This window comes from Schistocerca serialis, chromosome 2, assembly GCF_023864345.2.
Source record: "Schistocerca serialis cubense isolate TAMUIC-IGC-003099 chromosome 2, iqSchSeri2.2, whole genome shotgun sequence".
NCBI lineage: Eukaryota > Metazoa > Arthropoda > Insecta > Orthoptera > Acrididae > Schistocerca > Schistocerca serialis.
The window spans coordinates 966,348,364-966,368,685 of record NC_064639.1 but is presented as its reverse complement, the minus strand read 5'-3'; the positions used below and the strand labels follow the sequence as shown (position 1 = coordinate 966,368,685).

General features: G+C 39.8%; 1 protein-coding gene across 1 annotated transcript in view; it reads left to right on the top strand.

Annotated features, from left to right (window-relative positions):
• The window catches only part of LOC126458357 (protein OSCP1-like), a 60,685-nt gene extending 54,547 nt beyond the window's left edge, over positions 1 to 6,138 (top strand). The window contains exons 5-6 of the mRNA XM_050095328.1: positions 994 to 1,230; positions 4,507 to 6,138. Of these exons, the coding sequence (XP_049951285.1) occupies positions 994 to 1,230; positions 4,507 to 4,669 (400 nt within the window). The 3' untranslated portion in view covers positions 4,670 to 6,138. The remainder of the gene's footprint in view (positions 1 to 993; positions 1,231 to 4,506) is intronic.
• The last annotated feature ends 14,184 nt before the right edge of the window (positions 6,139 to 20,322 follow it).

Here is a 20,322-nt window from a genome sequence, read left to right as displayed (position 1 = left end):
TACAATTTTACTGCATTTAATAAGATTATTTCTGTCTGTATTATTCTTAGTTGCCATAGGACCACTTTCCATTTGTTTGGATATATGTTCTTTAGTAAACATTAGTCAACATCATTCTTTGTGTATACATCAGATAGAGACATTAGGATAGAAACCTTTTCATTAATTATTCATTATCTTTTATTTAATATGTCTATTTATTTTATAAATTCACAATTCTAGCCAATGCATGGACTATTTGACTGCAGGATCACAACTACAAATTATTATTTGTAGCAAGTTAGCTGCTGAGCATGAAAGCAGATTTGTGAGACTCAATTATTGAGCTATTCTTTTTAAACAGAGCCATACATAGCTTAGTTACCTAAATTACAAGTAACCACAGGTAAAATCGCAATTGGTTTGCTTGTGTGGGATACCATGTAGAAAAACTACTACTCAGCATGATAACCATTACTTAAATTTGCATGCTGCTGCCACCCAGGACTTCTCCCACAAGTGCTAGAAGTTAGTAATCCTTAAGCTAGACAAACAGGCTCTGATCACATCCTACTCAGTGAAGTTAGACACATTCTCTCCAACTTTGGTGCCCACAATAACCAGGAGGACAAGTTCATGGATGCAGTCAGAAATGTTATGTTACAATTTAAATGACCAAAGGTATTCAGGACTTGGCATTATGGAACACATGACTGCACATTTTGAAAGAATTATTCCAGGACAAGGAACAGTAAACTTGTTGTATTTGTTGACGAGCTGGATTCAGGCAGTGAGCTGGAAGGAAAACATCAACTGCATGGATCTTTAGATATTCTTCATAAAAAATTAATAGGTGTATGGCTCTAGTGTATTTCAGTTATAAATAAATGCACTTACATTAAACTGTCTCTTATAGTACCTTCAATATACACTTTTCAGATTTCCTTTCAAAAAGGCAATGTTTGTTTGTATCTGCATATATCCTGAATTGATCTTGAACTGAATTGTTTCCAGATATGCATCTGCACCGGGACACAGTGACACTTGTTCAGTTTCTACTTGCCACACTGGAGAAGTGCCCTTGAAGCCAGCATCAGGCGGCTCTTCCAAAGGAGCAGCTAGTGTGAAAGCAGCACAAGGAGAGCTTAATCTATTAATGACACAGTTATTAGGAAACAGAACAGCTTTTGACTGCAACGCAACAAAAGACCTAATACACATAACTTTATTTGGTACAGAGGTGAACGAAAGGTAAGTAACGCACGTGTGCATCTACAGCGAAATTTAAACACAGCAAGCAACTGTGTGGTGTTTGTCAAAAGGTACACCATAATAATATAAGACTCTTTATCTCCCCCCCCCCCCTTTCCCCATCTCTCCCATTTGTGACCTGTATGTGAGAAGCAGAAAAGAACAAATGTTTGTGCACTATAGTTGAAATTTCTCTGACTTTATTCTAATGGTCATGTTGTGAGACATGTGTAGGAAGACTGATGAGCAGTTTTACTAGGGTTTCCTTAGCTACTTCCCACCGCAATTTTTTCCTTACGACTCTGTATCAGCAGACCATTAATCTTGTCAACTGTAAACACACAACACCTGATTAGCTCAAAACATTGTGAGGAACAGTCAGAGAAGCTAGCAGCACAAGCGTGTTACATTATGTTCAAGGATAGAAAGTGTCATAAGGAATAAAAACAAAAAGCAGTGCAGTGGATATTCAGTAATAGAAAAAGAGAAAATAAGAGCAATTAATAATACTGTGTTCATTTATCAAGGAAAAGCAGGCAGAGTTATAGTATTATATAATTCCATGTATTATTTTTGGTCAGACTAAGAAAATAAATTCTAAAGAAAGGATGTTGTTCTGAATGAATGGAGCTGACCCAGTGCATTTGGTGCTTTGCATGGAAATTTTGTTTTGCCCAATCATTCTGTCATCATTGGAAGAGATTTTAACCATCCAACAATGAACTGGGAAAAATTACAGTTTTGTAAGTGGTGGGCATGATAATATGTTCTGTGATACATTACTAAATCTTTTCTCTGAGAACCACCTAGAACAGATTGTTTGGAATATTGAAATATATTAAATGTAATAACAAGAAATAGACCGGGTCTCTTTGAGGATGTTCACAGAGAAACTGTTATCAGTGACATGGGACAATTGTAGCAACAGTGATTACCAAAGTATGGAGGGCAATTTAAAAAAGTAGAAGGGTTTATATTTTCAGCAAACTAGATAAAAAGGTAGAAGGTGATATCTCAATAAGGAACTTGAAACATTTATCTGTACAAGAAATGTGGCTCAGGTTTAGAAGAATAGTTGACTATGCACTTAATAGATATGTAACTAATAGAACAGTTCATGATGTACATTTGTATACAGTCACTGTAAAGAAACTCCTAAAGAAGTACAGTCTACTGCATAATATGTGTAAAACAAAGCAAAGGGCTAGAACAGGGAGATGTTGAATGAAAATCTTCTAGCTGTGGGCAGGGCAGTGTGTGAAGCATTCAGTGACTACCATAACAGAATGTTATTGAAGGATGTCGCAAACCCAAAGCGATTCTGATCATAAGTAAAGATACCAAAGTTAGTGTGCAGACACTCATGGGCAAGACAGGGATTGAAAGAGGGCATCAAAGCAGGAAAATTGAACTCTGTTTTCAAATCCTCCTCTACAAATGAAAAATTCGGGGATACTGCTCTAATTCAGTTCTTGCATCATTGCAAAGATGAGTGATATACATATTAGTGTCAGTGGTATTGAGAAGCAACAGAAATCATCAAAATTGAACACAGCTCCAGATCCCGACAGAATCCGCAGAAGATTCTACACTGTATTTTCTACTGAGTTAGCCTCTCATTTATCTCTTGAACAGGAAACCATGCCAGGTACTTTGAGAGTAATGATGACAATCTCCCCCTGGCAGCCTCACTCTTCTCCCTCATATTTACCACTTGTTCAGGCTACTCAGAGATGATAACACTATTGATGACTTCTAAGAACAACTGAGACTGCAACCAAAAATCAACTCTGCTGCTGGTTAATAAGATTAATGAATCAATGGAATAAGTGCCTCAATGTACAGCAAGTGTAATTACATTTTTTCCCACAGATAGTTATTTGCACATTCCATAATTCTGATCTCTCAGTATGATATAATGTTTGATGATAACTGAAATAAATGTCTGACGATTACTGTGAGTACCGTTGTGACTATTATTTCTATAGTTCACATTTTGGCATACCTCTTTACGACAATGGGAAGATTTCTGAGAATTGCTGCAATAATATGTTGAACGATAAAAGCTTCAGTTAAAACTGTTACTTTAAATGTGCTTCATGTACAGAAGCCAAGTGCATAAAGATCTGAAGTGGGGAAAAGCAGAATTAACAAAGTCAGCTTCATTTTTTGTAAGCATATGAACTAAATGAAAGATTCATTACAAGTAAGATTTCACAACTCTAGTGCTATATAGTCTGTTCACAAGAAAAAGAATGAATTCCGGGGCTGTGCAGGGAGAGGAGGAAGCATGCTCCACCCACTGATTTCCAACATATTGGCTGCAGATAGGGCGAGGGCCAGTGCAGGGGGGAACCAAGCAATGCTTGAGTCACACAGTACTGGCACTACACTTGTGATCAAGTATCAGTTTATGCTCCAAGTGGCACTGACAGTGCCTTCTGTTGGCCATTGTACCAGCTGTCAACTGCTATGTATTGTGCAGCAGTGAAAGTAAAACCTGAAACAGGCATAACAAAAGCTTAAAGGATTTGTGAAATCGAAATTGATGGTTTCATGCTGAATAATGGTGACAAAGAGAAAGGTCCAGATATTGAACATTTATTAAAAATGAATGCTGAATAGTAAGTAAACATAAGTCACTCAGAATCAGTCTTAAACATAAGTCACTCAGTATCAGTCTCATTATATTCGCCATTGGTTTATGAGTCATTATTACTGACACTACTGCTCAATTTATCTGTATCGATAAAGATTTCATCTACTGCTCCTGTGTACTTCACTGTTGCATCTCACTGAGTGGGAGAGATTGTGGACAACTCTTTATTTTTACTCTCCTGATTGCAAAATTCAGGGACAGTGTTAATTATTTCTCTTGCTCCATACCACAAAGTACTAATGATTACTCTTCTCTGAGGAGTGGATAGTGCATCTGGTGCTGCCCATGATGGACCAGGAACCACTCCATCACTTGTCAACAGATGTATTAATTTGCAACTCAGCACAAAAACCACTTCACAATGGCTGCATGCACAAGGTTTCATATTCAATTGCTGAGATTGGCTGTGGCTGGACACACAGCACGAGTAGGCAAAGTTATCTGACTTATGCCAATTCACAACTAGGGAGTCCTTGTTCCTCTCTTTGTGAGCAGACTATAATTATATAGCAATATAATTGAGATTGTAGATTAGAAAGAGTTGCCATTATTTTCATAAATGCTTTTGTTTAGCTGTAAATTCCAAACTCCTGGTGTGCAGTACCTTTCTTTTTCAGAGAAGACGACGTTCAGTTGAGCATAAAAAAAGAAATAAAGATAGATGCACGGAGACAGTCCAACTTTGCTGAATTGGATGCTGTTTCCAGAGAAATGACAGTTGATGATAACTGTGAAGAAACTCCTGGGGATTTACTTGAACTTCTTGACAGTCTGAATTGAAAGCTGTTTATTTGTATTGATAACATCCCGCAACAAATATATGTCCAGAGTATTAAGAAAGAAGAATAGAAAATGTTAACCAGTTAAATATATTTTTACCTTGTGCCTCAGAAGAAAAAAAGGCGCAAAAAGAAGTCTACCGGTAAACAGAAGCAGGCATTTGTTTGTTTCCAATCTTTTTTAGTGTAATCTTTCATAAATATAAGTCATAATATAGTTAACACTCCTAAATTTCTTTGAATATCTTTCAGGACAGAAACTTTGATATAAGGCTTCTGTTAAGGGGTAGCACACTGGTTTACTATTGCTTGAACATTCATTTGTTGTCCAGTGCACAAAATAAAAATTAATTTAAGCACTAAATGTGAGTTTATATGGACCATACTTTAGGGTGATGTCTGTTTATGATAGTATTACTGCAATATATGACAATATTATGGTATGTGCTTGCAGTATTGCTAATGGAGTGGGCTATTGCTGAGGTATTGCCCACAAGGTGTGGAGAACATTTTTGTATGGCCATGCCATACCTGCCATTGCCTTTCTCTAAAAATGCTTCCCTCTTGTTATCAGGCTTCTTTCCTCTTTCTCATGATGAAGTGCTGAAGTGTATAGTAATGTAATCTTAACTATGAAACAATATTTCACTGCAGTTCAAAAGTTGGTGGACATAAACAGAGGCACTTGATTGGTTTGTTGTCTGCAGGAAACTGGAAGTGGACACATGAGACAACCATCAATCTCATAAATGTGATACTTCGATCATCAGAACTATGGATCATAGAAAATAATATACATACAGGATATTCTCACTGCTGCTGTTATATCAGAATATCTGCAGCAGTGAGCCATTTGTCTGCATAGGTTCTGAGGACTTCAAAACTATGTGTTAGTTTCACAGTGTATGTTTCCCCATTCATGTACAGCAACTTGGCAACTTTTTCCTATTTCTATTGTCTCTTACCACATTCAATAACTTGGTTGTAAATTACTGCATTTATGAAATTCATAGTTCTCTCACTGTTCTGGTAAGCCACAATAAAATTGTAATGTTGATTATTATTTAAAACTTATCTTAATGAATTTGTTGAGGGTGGTGGTGGTATGTAGAGGCCACTTGACAGCAAGGTCATCATTGTGAATTCCTTGAGCCAAAGCATTACAAACTTCTGGGAACTGGAGGGACATTGGCGAGAAAAGCAAATGCCTGTATGAATCCCCCAGTAGCCAGAAACTGAAACATGATCATTAGTCTGGTTGCAGCTGATATACAGTCTCTCTCACATTGGTATTGACCTTATCAATTCTCAGATGAACTGCATTTATGATCTATCCTAAAGAGCATTTCTATATTCCAGTGAAATTGTGGAAAAGGTATATATCTAACATCAGTTTAAAGTGTCAGGAGCAGTTCACTCACTAAAAAAACAGAGAGAGAGAGAGAGAGAGAGAGAGAGAGAGAGAGAGAGAGAGAAAACCTATTTTTATTTTTCTTGCTAACAGATTTCCTTTGTGGAATGCAAAAGCAGGGGAGCCACAGTCACTGCCAATAGTGGATTGGGGTTTCTCTGCCCAGGGACTGGGTGGGTGTTTGTGTTGCCCTCTTCATTTCATCATCATCATCACTCATGACAGTGGCTAGATTGGACTGTGTAAAAATTGGGACTTTGTATGGGCACTGGTGACTGCATGGTTGTGCACCCCACAAACCGAACATCACCACCACCACTTCCACTTCCAATTGTTCAGTTTCATTCACCTTGTGGCAATACTGTGACCTGTGTAAAACATTTCTGGCCCAGAAATTGCTGGCGTGTTGCTGCAGTATTGTGAGCAGTTTGAAATTTCAGTGGCCTATGCAAACATTCAAGCATATTAATAGAAATAATTAACAGAATATCCATGTGTACTTAATATCAAACATTAATTAACTTGGATAACTGTGAATCTCTGCTATAACAATGTTTATAATGAGCAAGACTAAATTAATACAAAATTCAGACGTATTTCTGCCCAACATGCTTGATGCATTAAACTAACGTGGAAAATGCCCATTTGTAAAACAGTATATAATTTTTATTGTGATTATTGTTAGCAATGGGAAATCTTTATTGTACAAATGTAACTTCTTGCCTCTACATTCTCATGAAATGGTTCCCAAAGAGAGTTTTGAAAAGTATGTTATTTGGACTGCAATACATAAAAAGGTTTTTAAAAAATAATCCGATCATTTTCTGCAAAAAGTTACAAAAAGAATCCATTTTCTAAAGTTTGTTGCCAAGATAGTTGAATAATACACAGAGGGAATATAACTGAGATCTCGATTGCTATAACGAACAAAGGTAGAGAAATAATTTTAGGTTTTATTTGTGAAAGAAACAGTGTTAATAAAGGTTTTATAAAAAATGCTTGGAAAGTTTTGGCAGAATGTAATTTAGGACTAAAGGTAGCCTGTAAACAACTCAGTGCCTCTCCTTTGTGGCGAGTTGTTACCTTTACTCCTAAATTATATAACTGAGGTTTTGTAATTTCTCAGGTTTTCCCTGTATTGTACTTGGATGATGCTCCATATGGGTAGCCTGGTGACAAGCGTATTTTTTCACAATATTTCATTGTTATGTAGCACCTGATGATGGTGGTGAAGTACTTTGCTAGAAATATTTTACCATGAAGAAGCTAATTACTGGCTACACACTTGGGAAATACATAAACTTAAGTTTCACATTTTTAAAACTGCAGACCCTGTCTGACTAATTGCGCACATTATCAGTAATTTTTGCCACTTGCTCTTTTTAGCTTTACCATTTGGTGACAAAGGATATTTTGGAAACAAAATCTACAGTTTGTACTTATTCAGAAATTAATGGTGGAAAACTACCAGAGCATAACAAAACTGCACAAACAGTTTATCACAATTCATTATACATTATGACCAGAAGTAATTACTTTTAACTTTTGAGTTTATCTAAGTAATAAAAGAAATCTGGATATCCTTGTTTCATATTTGTGCAATAGCTTGGTGTATACCTAGGGGAATGATAAAGCTGAAGTCACATACAGTAAACAGGGCAAGTTGAAAATAACTGAAGGACACTGTATCTTTTGCATTAGCACCAGTTTACAAAGATAAAAGTGTTAATATGAGGCAAAAATTTTTCAGTTATATTGGACTTGCTGCAGTCACTGTCAGCAATTCCATCTTTAAGGTGAGTAGCAAGCTCTGTATCTATAAATAGGACATTTCTCTCTCACTTTTGTAAGTGATCTGAAGTCATTTTATGTAAATCATGCCTTATAATAGATCACTAGAATACTGGACAATACTATATATTTCAGAAAACTAGTGACATAATATTCAATTTTCCCAAATTTAGTATAAATCATACTCATCTATAAAAATCATATTACACATCAGTGAAAATATTGCTTATTTCCTTATGCATACATATTATGAGTACAGAGCAAAGTATATTACACAAAAGATTATAGTGGTATTTAACTTTATTTCATTGTTAGCTATAATAAAATGTAGTAGGACTACTCACATGGCCTCAGGCTCAGACATATTATCTATTGAGATTTTGCACTGAGTGCACTGCAAAATTAGTCTTTTTCTTAGTTCATATTTATCGAGACACACTTACGGAGTGGCAGAAGTACTGGTGTCTCCCGTTTAAGAAAAGAATAAGAGACTTTACACATGAGGCTGTATGAATAAAAAAGAGAACATTCTCTGAAAAAGTTCTCAGTTCATGTGATTAAAAAAATTTGAAGCATGTTCTCTGGCCAGGGACTTCTTTCTCACTACTTCTCCTCCTCTTGAGAAGGTCCTCAGTGTGTGTGTCTGCTGCATCTGGCACGAAACACATGCATAATCATACATATCATTCAACTCACTCAGACAGACAAACTATCAGTGTACAAGTATGGAAGTGGTATCAACATGTTCCAGAAGAGTGCTACTAAATTTTGATTTTACTTTTATGTGCAGCAACAAATTAGTAAGACAATTGTGGACAGTCTACACAAATGCATTTTCTGACCATGTTACCAAATTTCCGACATTTTGGGACTGCGGATAGCATAAAAATGTTCTCATTTTCAGTACGTCCCTCTCTGCGTTCATGATTTCCGGGAAGTAAGTTCGCCAACCAAACAATGTTTTTATTGTTAAACCTGCATAAACTTTTACGGTTTTTCTCTCCAATATTTTTTCGGTCAATTTATATAGTTTTTTGGCTTCGGAGCTACAGAAGTGTCGCCATTTTTACTAAAAAACATTGTAAAACTTCACCTCTACAGAACTTACACACCTCACTTCAAAGAACAGAGAATGCTCTTCACTTGCGAGAAACTTCTCTCTAGTTTTATTCATATGAAATCAAATAATGTTCTTCACATTGAGCAACTTGCCCCACCCTTTTACTCAAGCTGTGAGAACATTCTCAGGTGAAGTATATTCTCTGACTCCCTGTATTCATGCAAACCTGAGAATGTTCTCTGAAATTCTGAGAATAAAGTAAATTCTCTGTTTTATTCATTTGACCCATGATTACTTATCAATATAACTAACATCTGTTTGTTGTGTGATCCTAGAGCATGTTCTGAGCTTGTACGTTGTAACATTCCTGGAGAAAACAAAGCTTCTCTCAAAGAATTGAAAAGAGATTTAAGTATGAGGACTTTTGTGAAAAACATTTTACCTTAGTCACATACAATGTATTGAATATAGTGGATACAGCTGAACAGGTAGACAGTATTCTTAGGTCTCCAAAAGGTATTAAACACTGCCAACTGATGACCAAGTTTCGATAATGGAGAGTAGCTTCATAAGATGTGATCAGCTTGAGAATCTGACTAATAGAACAGAGTATTTTCAACAGATATGAAAATTGTGTGTGCCCAAGAAAGTGTAGCAGAACTGCTAATGGCCAGTGATAATGGTTCTGTCTACAGGAAAGTATCATTACTGGATGATGATATGTTACACAGTTTCTTACAATGTATTTCCATTTGGTGTATTAAATGACAGCTTTCTAAATGTGTAAAAATTTCTAAATGTGGAAAAATGCAGAATAATGCTTACCACAAACAGAAATAATTCAACAATAATCAGTTAGGAGCCAATATATCCATCTAAGGATAAGTCTACAAACACATGAAACACAAGAATGTAGCAGGCCAATAGAAACTGTGAAAAAGTAGCAGTACTGAAGTGGGAATATACATGACTAAACAATATTCAAGAATTTCTTTTTAATTTACATGTAAATCGAGATGGGCTAAAAGATTACCTTGAGTGAATGAGAAGCACTAGCAAATCGATGGAGTGTTTTCTTCTTCTTCTTCTTCATCATGATGTCAGTGTTGAATTTCTCAACAACAGATTGAATATGGAGAAAAACAGGAAAAATGTTAATATATCAATAAAAATAATTTTCAGCTTTGGAAAATCTAAGACAGAATGGAATTATTTGAATGGGACGGAAATCGGTAGATGTGATTACATTTGCAGACAAATAAATGATTACAATTTCAGAAAAAAATGGGTGATCTATTAAAGAGAGAGCTTCAAAAATTGAGCAAGAAATAACATGGTGATTCATCTATGGCCCTCATGCAAGCAGTTATTTGGTCTACATCTATGTGATTACTCTGCTATTCACAATTAAATGCCTGGCAGAGGGTTCAATGAACCACCTTCAAGCTGTCTCTACCATTCCACCCTCGAACAGCGTGCGGAAAAAACAAGCACTTAAATTTTTCTGTGCGGGCCCCAATTTCTCTCATTTTATTGTGATGATCATTTCTCCCTATGTAGGTGGATGCTAACGGAATGTTTTCGCAATCAGAGGAGAAAACTGGTGATTGAAATTTCATGAGTAGATCCTGTTGCAACGAAAAATGCCTTTGTTTTCATGATTGCCACTTCAATTCACATATCATGTCTGCGGCATTATCTCCCCTATTTCACGATAATACAAAACAAGCTGCCCTTCTTTGTACTTTTTCAATATCGTACGTCAGTCCCATCTGATGCGGACCCCACACCGCACAGCAATACTCCAGAATAGGGCAGACAAGTGTGGTGTAAGCAGTCTCTTTTAGTAGACCTGTTGCACCTTCTAAGTGTTCTGCCAATGAATCGCAGTCTTTGGTTTGCATTACCCACAACATTATCTATGTGATCGTTCCAATTTAGGTTACTTGTAATTGTAATCCATAAGTATTTAGTTGAACTTACAGCCTTCAGATTTGTGTGACTTATTGCACAATCGAAATTTAGCAGATTTCTTTTGGTACTCATGTGAATAACTTCACATTTTTCTCTATTCAGGGTGAATTGCCAGTTTTCGCACCACACAGATATCTTATCTAAATCATTTTGCAATTTGTTTTGGTCATCTGATGACTTTACAAGATGTAAATGTCAGCATCATCTGCAAATAACCTAAGAGGGTTACCAGATTGTTTCCTGTGTCATTAATATAGGTCAGGAACAATAGAGGGCCTATAACATTTCCTTGGGGAACTCCAGATATTACTTGTGTTTTACTCTATGAATTTCAACCTATTACTATGAACTGTGATCTTTCTGACAGGAAATCATGAATCCAGTCGCACAACTGAGGCAATTATCCATAGGCACGCAGGTTAGTTAGAAGACGCTTCTGAGGAACAGTGTCGAAAGCCTTCTGGAAATCTAAAAATATGGAATCAATTTGACATCTCTTGTCAATAGCACTCATGGGTATAAAGAGCTAGTTGCGTTTCACAAGAATGATATTTTCTGAATCCGTGCTGACTACGTGTCAATAAATCATTTTCTTCAAGGTAATTCATAATGTTTGAATACACTATATGTTCCAAAACCCTACTGCTAATTGATGTTAGTGATACGGGCCCATAATTCAGCGGAATACTCCTATTTCCCCTTTTGGTTATTGGTGTGACTTGAGCAATTTTCCAGTCTTTAGGTACGGAACTTTCTGTGAACGAACGGTTGTATATAATTGCTAAATATGGAGCCATCACATCAGCATTCTCTGAAAGGAACCTGACTGGTATACAATCTGGACCAGAGGCCTTGCCTTTATGATGTGATTTAAACTGCTTTGCTACACCAAACATAACTACTTCCATGTTTCTCATCTTGGCAGTTGTTCTTGATTGGAATTTAGGAATATTTACTACGTCTTCTTTGGTGAAGGAGTTTCGGGAAAACCGTGTTTAATAACTCTGCTTTAGTGGCCCTGTCATCAGTGACTTCACTGTTGTTATTGCGCAGTGAAGGTAATGATTGCGTCTTGCCACTGGTGTGATTTATGTATGACCAGAATCTCTGCCAGATTATGAGACTAAGAGTTTCATTGTGGAAATTATTAAAAGCATCTCTTATTGAAGTATGAGCTATATTTTGAAGTTCTGCAAAACTTAGCCATTTTTGGGGATTTTGCATTCTTTCAAATTTGGCATGGTTTTTTCATTGCTTCTGCAACAGCGATCTGATCCATTTTGTGTACCATGGGGGATCAGTACCATCACTTATTAATTTATGTGGTGTATATCTCCCAACTGCCGTTAATACTATCTCTTTGAAATCATTCCACATCTTTTCTATGCTTACGTGATCAGATCGGAAGGAGTGGAGGCTGTCTCTCTAAAAAGCGTTAAGAGCATTTTTATCAGCTTTTTTAAATAGATGTACTTTGCGTTTCTTTTTGATGGTTGTACATGTTACGGTATTCAGTCTTGCAGCAACTACCTCATGGTTGCTAATCCCTGTATTTGTCATGATACTCTCTATTGTTCCAGGATTATTTGTTGCTAAGACTTCAAGTTTGCTTTCACAACAATTTACGCTTTGAGTGGGCTCATGAACTAATTGTTCAAAATAATTTTCTGAGAAAGCTTTCAGTACGATTTCAGATGATGTTTTATTCCTGCCACCAGTTTTTAACGAATAACCAGCATATTGAAGTCGCCACTGACTGTAATTATATGAGTGGGGTAGCTATTTCAAATGAGACTCAGGTTTTCTTTGAACTGTTCAGCAACTACACTACTGGCCATTCAAATTGCTACACCACGAATATGACGTGCTACAGACATGAAATTTAACCGACAGGAAGAAGATGCTGTGATATGCAAATGATTAGCTTTTTAGAGCATTCACACAAGGTTGGCCCTGGTGGCGACACCTAAAACGTGCTGACATGAGGAAAGTTTCCAACTGATTTCTCAGACACAAACAGCAGTTGACCGGCGTTGCCTCGTGAAATGTTGTAGTGATGCCTTGTGTAAGGAGGAGAAATGCGTACCATCACGTTTCCGACTTTCATAAAGGTTGGACTGTAGCCTATCGCAATTGCGGTTTATTGTATCACAACATTGCTGCTCGCATTGGTCGAGATCCAATGACTGTTAGCAGAATATGGAATCGGTGGGTTCAGGAGGGTAATATGGAACATTGTGCTGGATCCCAGCGGCCTCGTATCACTAGCAGTCGAGATGACAGGCATCTTATCCACATGGCTGTGACAGATCGTGCAGCCACGTCTCGATCCCTGGGTCAACAGATGGGGACGTTTGCAAGACAACAACCGTCTGCACGAACAGTTCGATGACGTTTGCAGTATCATGGACTATCAGCTCGGAGACCATGGCTGCGGTTACCCTTGATGCTACATCACACACAGGAGCGCCTGCGATGGTGTACTCAACGACGAACCTGGGTGCACGAATGCCAAAACGTCATTTGGACGAATCCAGGTTCTGTTTACAGCATCATGATGGTCGCATCCGTGTTTGGCCACATCGCGGTGAACGCACATTGGAAGTGTGTATTCGTCATCGCCATACTGGTGTATCACCCATCATGATGGTATGGGGTGCCATTGGTTACACGTCTCGGTCACCTCTTGTTCGCATCGACGTCGCTTTGAACAGTGGACGTTACATTTCAGATGTGTTACGACCCGTGGCTCTACCCTTCATTCGATCCCTGCGAAACCCTACATTTCAGCAGGATAATGCACGACCGCATGTTGCAGATCCTGTACGGGCCTTTCTGGATACAGAAAATGTTCGATTGCTGCCCTGGCCAGCACATTCTCCAGATCTCTCACCAACTGAAAACGTCTGGTCAATGGTGGCTGAGCAACTGGCTTGTCACCATATCCCAGTCACTACTCTTGATGACCTGTTGTATCGTGTTGAAGCTGCATGGGCAGCTGTACCTGTACACACCATCCAAGCTCTGTTTGACTCAATGCCCAGGCGTATCAAGGCCGTTATTACGGCCAGAGGTGGTTGTTCTGGGTACTGATTTCTCAGGATCTATGCACCCAAATTCGGTGAAAATGTAATCATATGTCAGTTCTAATATAATATATCTGTCCAATGAATACCCGTTTATTATCAGCATTTCTTCTTGGTGTAGCAATTTTAATGGCCAGTAGTGTATATCTTCTGAGTCGGGGCATCGGTAAAACAATCCGATTAATAGTCTAGTCTGTTTGTCAAGTATAACCTCTACCCATACTGTTTCTCAGGAACTACCTAATTCAATTTCAGTAGAAGGTAAACTACTTCTGACAGCAATAAATGCTCCACCACCAACTGTATTTAATCTATCCTTTCTGAACACTCATAGGTCGTTTTTAAAAAAATTCGGATGAACTTATTTCCGGCTTTTTCCAGCTTTCCGTACCTGTAACTATTTGAGCTTCAGTGCTTTCTGTTAAGGCTTGGAGCTCTGGTTCTTTCCCAACAAAGCTATGACAATTTACAACTATAATACCGATCATTTCTACAACTACCTTATTGTGTTTTACCTGCCCCCTTTTAGATGGACACCCTTTCTGTGGTTTCCTGAGACCCTCTAACTTAAAAAACCGCCCAAGTCCCTTCCACACAGCCCCCACTACCTGTGTAGCCGCTTCCTGTGCGTAATGGACTCCTGACCTATTAAGTGGAACCCAGAAACCCACCACCCGATGGCTCAAGTCAAGGAATCTGCAGCCAACACGGTCACAGAACTGCCTGAGCCTCTGATTCAGACCCAACACTCGGCTCTGCACCAAAGGACCACAGTCAGTTCTGTCAACGATGCTGCAGATGATGAGCTCTGCCTTAATCTCGCAAACAAGACTGGCAATCTTTACCATTTCCGCTAGCTGCCCAAAACCAGAGGGAATCTCCTCCGATCCCAAGCGATACACATCATTGGTACCGACATGGGCCACCACCTGCATCCCGTACTCTTGATGCCTCACCCTCTGTGAATGCTCAGACCTTGCAGGCCAAGAAGATCTGGCAGTTTCCGGTGACTAGAGGGAGCAGTGCACACTCCCACTCCCATTTTATTATTGAGCTTACATGGAGTTGTTTCGCCGATCTTCTTTTCAGGATAGCCTGCTGCGATTGTCTTCCCAACTTCTTCTCCGAAGATAACATGCCATTTTGGAGGAATTTTTTATACTTTTAAACCAACCTCACTATATTTTCACTTCCACAAACATGTCACCATATAAATGATTCATTTTTTGTAAGCCCAACAATTACCGGTCTGACAGATACTCTTACATACTTTATACCAAATACAATCTAGAAAGAACTAGCAAGTCCACCATCCGGACCTCACGAAAGTAAGTGAATAAAGGAAGTTTTTTTTAACAACATTCAACTGTTCTCAACAATGACCGATGTAGCACCGTCACAGAGTACGTCGTGTTTGCTCCTTGTGCTGGGCGTGTAACTTCTGAGGTGAGTGCTGCGTCTACCTGCCTGCGCGGATCAACCTTCCGATACACACCAGTCATGCACACACGTAATCATGGCGCAGTAGACACAGTTCCACTTTCACACACAATCATCTTTAAAATAATGTGTGTTCGAGACTGTGAAAATATGAGTGTCTCTAGAATTTACCCCAAAATTCTCGAGGCACTACATATCCCTCCCCTTAGCTCGAACAAACGATATTTTATACGAGGCGTGTTTTTTTTAAATAAGTACCGTTTTGCCACACTGCGGCCGCCACGCTGTGGTCGGCGTTCTGTGCATGCGCAGTGGGTACCTACATCTGTTTTCTATGCACTGATGCCATTACAGTCTGATTCTTCCTTGTTTACATTGTGTACTGAGTGTTTAAGGTACCTCCGATAATAGTGAGTCCCGCCGACTGTGAAGTACGGGCTATTATAAGATTTCTTAGTGCTAAAGCGATATTCATCGTGAGATCTGTGCAGTTTACGGAAAAAAAAACATTATGAGTGACGGAATGGTAAGAAAGTGGGTGAGAGCATTTAAAGATGGCCGCACAAATGTGCATGATCAACAGCGGAGTGGGCGTCCTTCGGTCGTTAATGAAAGTTTGGTGCAGGAAGTGGACAATAAGGTGAGAGAAAACGGACGCTTTACGACTTCCTCCTTGCGGGATGACTTTCCTAATATTTCTCGTAGTGTTTTGTATGGCACTGTGACCGTGCACTTGAATTACTGAATATTGTGCGCACGTTGGGTACTGGGAATGTTGACGGATGTGCACAAAACCAAATGTTTAGACAGTGCATTGACTTTCCTTGAGCAGTACCACAATGATGGTGATGATTTCTTAAGCCAAATTGTTATGGGCGATGAAACATGGGTGACCTACATCACACCAGAATCAAAACGACAGTCCATGGAATGGTAGTATTCAGATTCACCCAGAAAAGTGAAGTTTAAGCAAACAATTTCTGCCCGGAAAATCATGTGCAGTTTTTTGGGACAGAAAAGGGGTATTGCTTGTGGAATTTCTGCCTCATAATGAGACAATCAATGCAGCAGCTTACTGTAAGACACTGCACAATCTTCACCGTTCAATTCAGAACAAAAGACATGCAAGTTGAGCAAGGGCATCGTTTTGCTGCAAGACAATGCCCGTCCGCATCTGGCGAATCAGACCAAAGATCTCATCGCACCTTTTCATTGGGAAATTCTAGATCATCCTCCGTACAGCCCCGATCTTGCACGCAGTTACTACCATCTGTTCCTGATCTTGAAGAAACACCTGGGCAGTCAGCATCTTCAAGATGATCGTCAAGTCAAAACAGTGGTGATGCAGTGGTTAACAAGTCAGGCGGCAGACTTCTATGAGGAGGGTATTCAAAAACTGGTACAACATTATGACAAGTGCCTCAATATTGAAGGAAATTATGTAGAAAAGTAGATTAAGGTACAGGCTTTCATGTAATAATACAATTATTGAGATATCTCAGCACGCCTTTTTTAAATTTAAAAACAGTACTTACTTAAAAAACACGCCTCGTAGGTGTTTATTATGTACATCAACATCGTATTCATAGAACATTAATTTACAGTTCAATCAGTTTGCATGACATTCCTTTTAACAATTGTGTGCTTAATCTATAGCTCTCCTTTTTTTTGCCGTTTTACTACCATTATAAAACTTGAGCCTTTGATCAATGTTGGAGTCAGCTCTTTCAAAATCTAAAATTCGTGAGGACAAGAATCTTTCCATTTTCTGTTCCCTTTTCCAATCGTAAATTCGAAGTGTGCATGACCCATGTGTATTCTGTTGTTTGCTCTTACTTTTCTTACTACTTTTTCTAAGTATGTATTTATTCCTTATTACAATCTGGAGGAACTCTGGGTAAATAAAGGTGCTCTTTTCGACCCTTGTAACTTCACATAACAATGCAAGTGGAAAAGAGAATTCAAACTAACCAGAATAATCTCTACCAAAATGTGTGACTTTTGTCACGATACTGCCCTTTTCTTTATAGTCACAGTACCTATACCTTACATACAGGTTGATCCTCTGAATGCACTCCCTCCTTCCATTTTGGTAGGTATCCTACAGGTCAATCCCCTTCTTGGTGCCCTTGCCTGCACAGTATAGGTCAGCCCTTCTTGGGTCTGTGCCTACCTGCCTGTTTCCATCTAATCACTGCTGGGTGCGCCATCCTCCTCCTTCCTGAGTAGGTTTCATAGTCCATTGCCCTAGTATACATCTTTATGTACACTGTAATTCAGAACTACCTCCAAGAAAACCTAAAACTCTACTTTACCCCCCCCCCCCCCACTCGCTACTCAATACTCCCTTTAACCCCTTAAGAGTCCTCCCTTACTCTTCCAGTCCTAAGTTTCCAATAGACACCACACCTGGAAATATTATATATATAAAAAAACAAAGATGATGTGACTTACCAAACGAAAGTGCTGGCAGGTCGATAGACACACAAACAAACACAAACATACACACAAAATTCAAGCTTTCGCAACCAATGGTTGCTTTATCAGGAAAGAGGGGAGGAGAGGGAAAGACGAAAGGATGTGGGTTTTAAGGGAGAGGGTAAGGAGTCATTCCAATCCCGGGAGCGGAAAGACTTACCTTAGGGGGAAAAAAGGACAGATACACACACACACACACACACACAGACACAAGCAGACATTTGTAAAGGCAAAGAGTTTCGGCAGGGATGTCAGTCGAGGCAGAAATACAGAGGCAAAGATGTTGTTGAAAGACAGGTGAGGTATGAGCGGCGGCAACTTGAAATTAGCGGAGGTTGAGGCCTGGCGGATAATGAGAAGAGAGGATACACTGAAGGGCAAGTTCCTATCTCTGTGGAGTTCTGACAGGTTGGTGTTAGTGGGAAGTATCCAGATAACCCAGACAGTGTAATACTGTGCCAAGATGTGCTGGCCATGCACCAAGGCATGTTTAGCCACAGGGTGATCCTCATTACCAACAAACACTGTCTGCCTGTGTCCATTCATGCGAATGGACAGTTTGTTGCTGGTCATTCCCACATAGAAAGCTTCACAGTGTAGGCAGGTCAGTTGGTAAATCGCGTGGGTGCTTTCACACGTGGCTCTGCCTTTGATCGTGTACACCTTCCGGGTTACAGGACTGGAGTACGTGGTGGTGGGAGGGTGCATGGGACAGGTTTTACACCTGGGGTGGTTACAAGGGTAGGAGCCAGAGGGTAGGGAAGGTGGTTTGGGGATTTCATAGGGATGAACTAAGAGGTTACAAAGGTTAGGTGGATGGCGGAAAGACACTCTTGGTGGAGTGGGGAGGATTTCATGAAGGATGGATCTCATTTCAGGGCAGGATTTGAGGAAATCGTATCCCTGCTGGAGAGCCACATTCAGAGTCTGATCCAGTCCTGGAAAGTATCCTGTCACAAGTGGGGCACTTTTGTGGTTCTTCTGTGGGAGGTTCTGGGTTTGAGGGGATGAGGAAGTGGCTCTGGTTATTTGCCTCTGTTCCAGGTTGGGAGGGTAGTTGCGGGATGCGAAAGCTGTTTTCAGATTGTTGGTTAATGGTTCAGGGATTCCGGACTGGAGCAGATTCGTTTGCCATGAAGACCTAGGCTGTAGGGAAAGGACCGTTTGATGTGGAGTGGGTGGCAGCTGTCATAATGGAGGTACTGTTGCTTGTTGGTGGGTTTGATGTGGATGGACGTGTGAAGCTGGCCATTGGACAGATGGAGGTCAATGTCAATGTCAAGGAAAGTGGCATGGGATTTGGAGTAGGACCAGGTGAATCTGATGGAACCAAAGGAGTTAAGGTTGGAGAGGAAATTCTGGAGTTCTTCTTCACTGTGAGTCCAGATCATGAAGATGTCATCAATAAATCTGTACCAAACTTTGGGTTGGCAGGCCTGGGTAACCAAGAAGGCTTCCTCTAAGCGACCCATGAATAGGTTGGCGTACAAGGGGGCCATCCTGGTACCCATGGCTGTTCCCTTTAATTGTTGGTATGTCTGGCCTTCAAAAGTGAAGAAGTTGTGGGTCAGGATGAAGCTGGCTAAGGTAATGAGGAAAGAGGTTTTAGGTAGAGTGGCAGGTGATCGGTGTGAAAGGAAGTGCCCTATCGCAGCGAGGCACTGGACGCGCGGAATATTTGTGTATAAGGAAGTGGCATCAATGGTTACAAGGATGGTTTCCGGGGATAACAGACTGGGTAAGTTTTCCAGGCGTTCGAGGAAGTGGTTGGTGTCTTTGATGAAGGTTGGGAGACTGCATGTAATGGGTTGAAGGTGTTGATCTACGTAGGCAGAGATACGTTATGTGGGGGCTTGGTAACCAGCTACAATGGGGCGACCGGGATGATTGGGTTTGTGAATTTTACGAAGAAGGTAGGGGTGCGGGGTGTCGGTGGGGTCAGGAGGTTGATGGAGTCAGGTGAAAGGTTTTGTAGGGGGCCTAAGGTTCTGAGAATTCCTTGAAGCTCTGCCTGGACATCAGGAATGGGATTACCTTGGCAAATTTTGTATGTAGTGTTATCTGAAAGCTGACGCAGTCTCTCAGCCACATACTCCCGACGATCAAGTACCACGGTCGTGGAACCCTTGTCCGCCGGAAGAATGACAATGGATCGGTCAGCCTTCAGATCACGGATAGCCTGGGCTTCAGCAGTGGTGATGTTGGGAGTAGGATTAAGGTTTTTTAAGAAGGATTGAGAGGCAAGGCTGGAAGTCAGAAATTCCTGGAAGGTTTGGAGAGGGTGATTTTGAGGAAGAGGAGGTGGGTCCCGCTGTCAAGGAGGACGGAACTGTTCCAGGCAGGGTTCACAATTTGGATAGTGTCTTGGGGATTTGGATCATTAGGAGTAGGATTAGGATCATTCTTCTTCGTGG